The 1,226-nt window shown below is 33.8% G+C and overlaps 1 protein-coding gene across 1 annotated transcript; it reads right to left on the bottom strand.

Annotated features, from left to right (window-relative positions):
* On the bottom strand, positions 1-930 carry LOC105991481 (olfactory receptor 183-like). Its single transcript, XM_013024122.1, has one exon. The coding sequence runs from the start codon at positions 928-930 to the stop codon at positions 1-3; it is 930 nt and encodes a 309-aa protein (XP_012879576.1).
* Positions 931-1,226: the final 296 nt, after the last annotated feature.

A 1,226-nucleotide genomic window follows, 5' to 3' on the forward strand; every position in this document is an offset into this window, starting at 1 on the left:
CTAAATATTTCTTTTCATTATTTTTTTCAGAGACTGTATGACTTGCTTGTTTCTCAGACTATAGATAATTGGATTTAAAGCAGGAATTATGACAGTATAAAACAAAGAGAGGAACATATCTTTGTCATCTGCTTGTGAAGATGCAGGATGCACATACATGATAAGAAGGGGACCATAGTACAAAGACACAGATAGGAGATGGGCTCCACAAGTGGAAAAGGCTTTTCTCATTCCCTTTTCAGACTTTGTTGTTAACATTGTAAAAAGAACAAATGTGTAAGAGATAAGAATAGTCATAATGGAGAATACTTGTATTGAACCAGAGAAGATAAAAAGCATGAGATAATTAAGAGAAGGATCTGTACAGGAAATCTTTAGCAATGGTATAACATCACAATAAAAGTGATAAATTATGTTGGATTTACAGAATGCTAATCTGAATAAAAAACTTTCATGAATGACAGCATGAGTTAAACCACCAAAATATGATAAAACTAACAGCTGCTTACAGAGTTTGTTGGTCATAATCACTGGATAAAGTAAAGGTTTACAGATGGCTACATAGCGATCATAAGCCATTACTGTCAAAATGAAACACTCTGCAGTTGCACTGACTGCAAAAGAATAAAACTGAATCATACATTCAGAGAAAGAGATCAACTTGTTCTTGTCTAACAAATTGAGCAACATATTCGGTGTCACTGTGGATGATAACCATGTATCCACAAATGCTAAGTTGCCGAGACATAAATACATGGGGATGTGCAGATGAGGGTCCTTCCAGATGAGACCAATCAGACTGAAGTTTCCCAAAACAGTCATAAGATACACCACAAAGAAGAAGAGGAACAGAGGGATTTTCCACTGAGGTTGATGTGTAAGTCCTGTGAAAACAAATTCTGTCACCACTGTCGTATTTTCTTTTTTCATGTCTTCACTGGATGTCCTAAAAAATTAAACACAATTAATACGAAATAACATTCACTAAGATTTACAGTCTATATTTTATGGATGGAGAGTTGAATTAAGTTAGTATAGCTTTCATCATGTACTCCATCTTACTATTATAACAGAAGATTACTAAATTAAAAGTGACATTTAAATTAATTCAGTTCAATAAATCTGTAGGATTTGATTGGAATGAGAGGTCTTCTAAGCAAGCTTCTGACTTATAAAATCACTAATTAACATTGGATATTTCATTGCCTGGACATGGTTCATGTACT

Source organism: Dipodomys ordii, unplaced genomic scaffold, assembly GCF_000151885.1.
Source record: "Dipodomys ordii isolate 6190 unplaced genomic scaffold, Dord_2.0 Scaffold73, whole genome shotgun sequence".
In the NCBI taxonomy this organism is placed as follows: Eukaryota; Metazoa; Chordata; class Mammalia; order Rodentia; family Heteromyidae; genus Dipodomys; species Dipodomys ordii.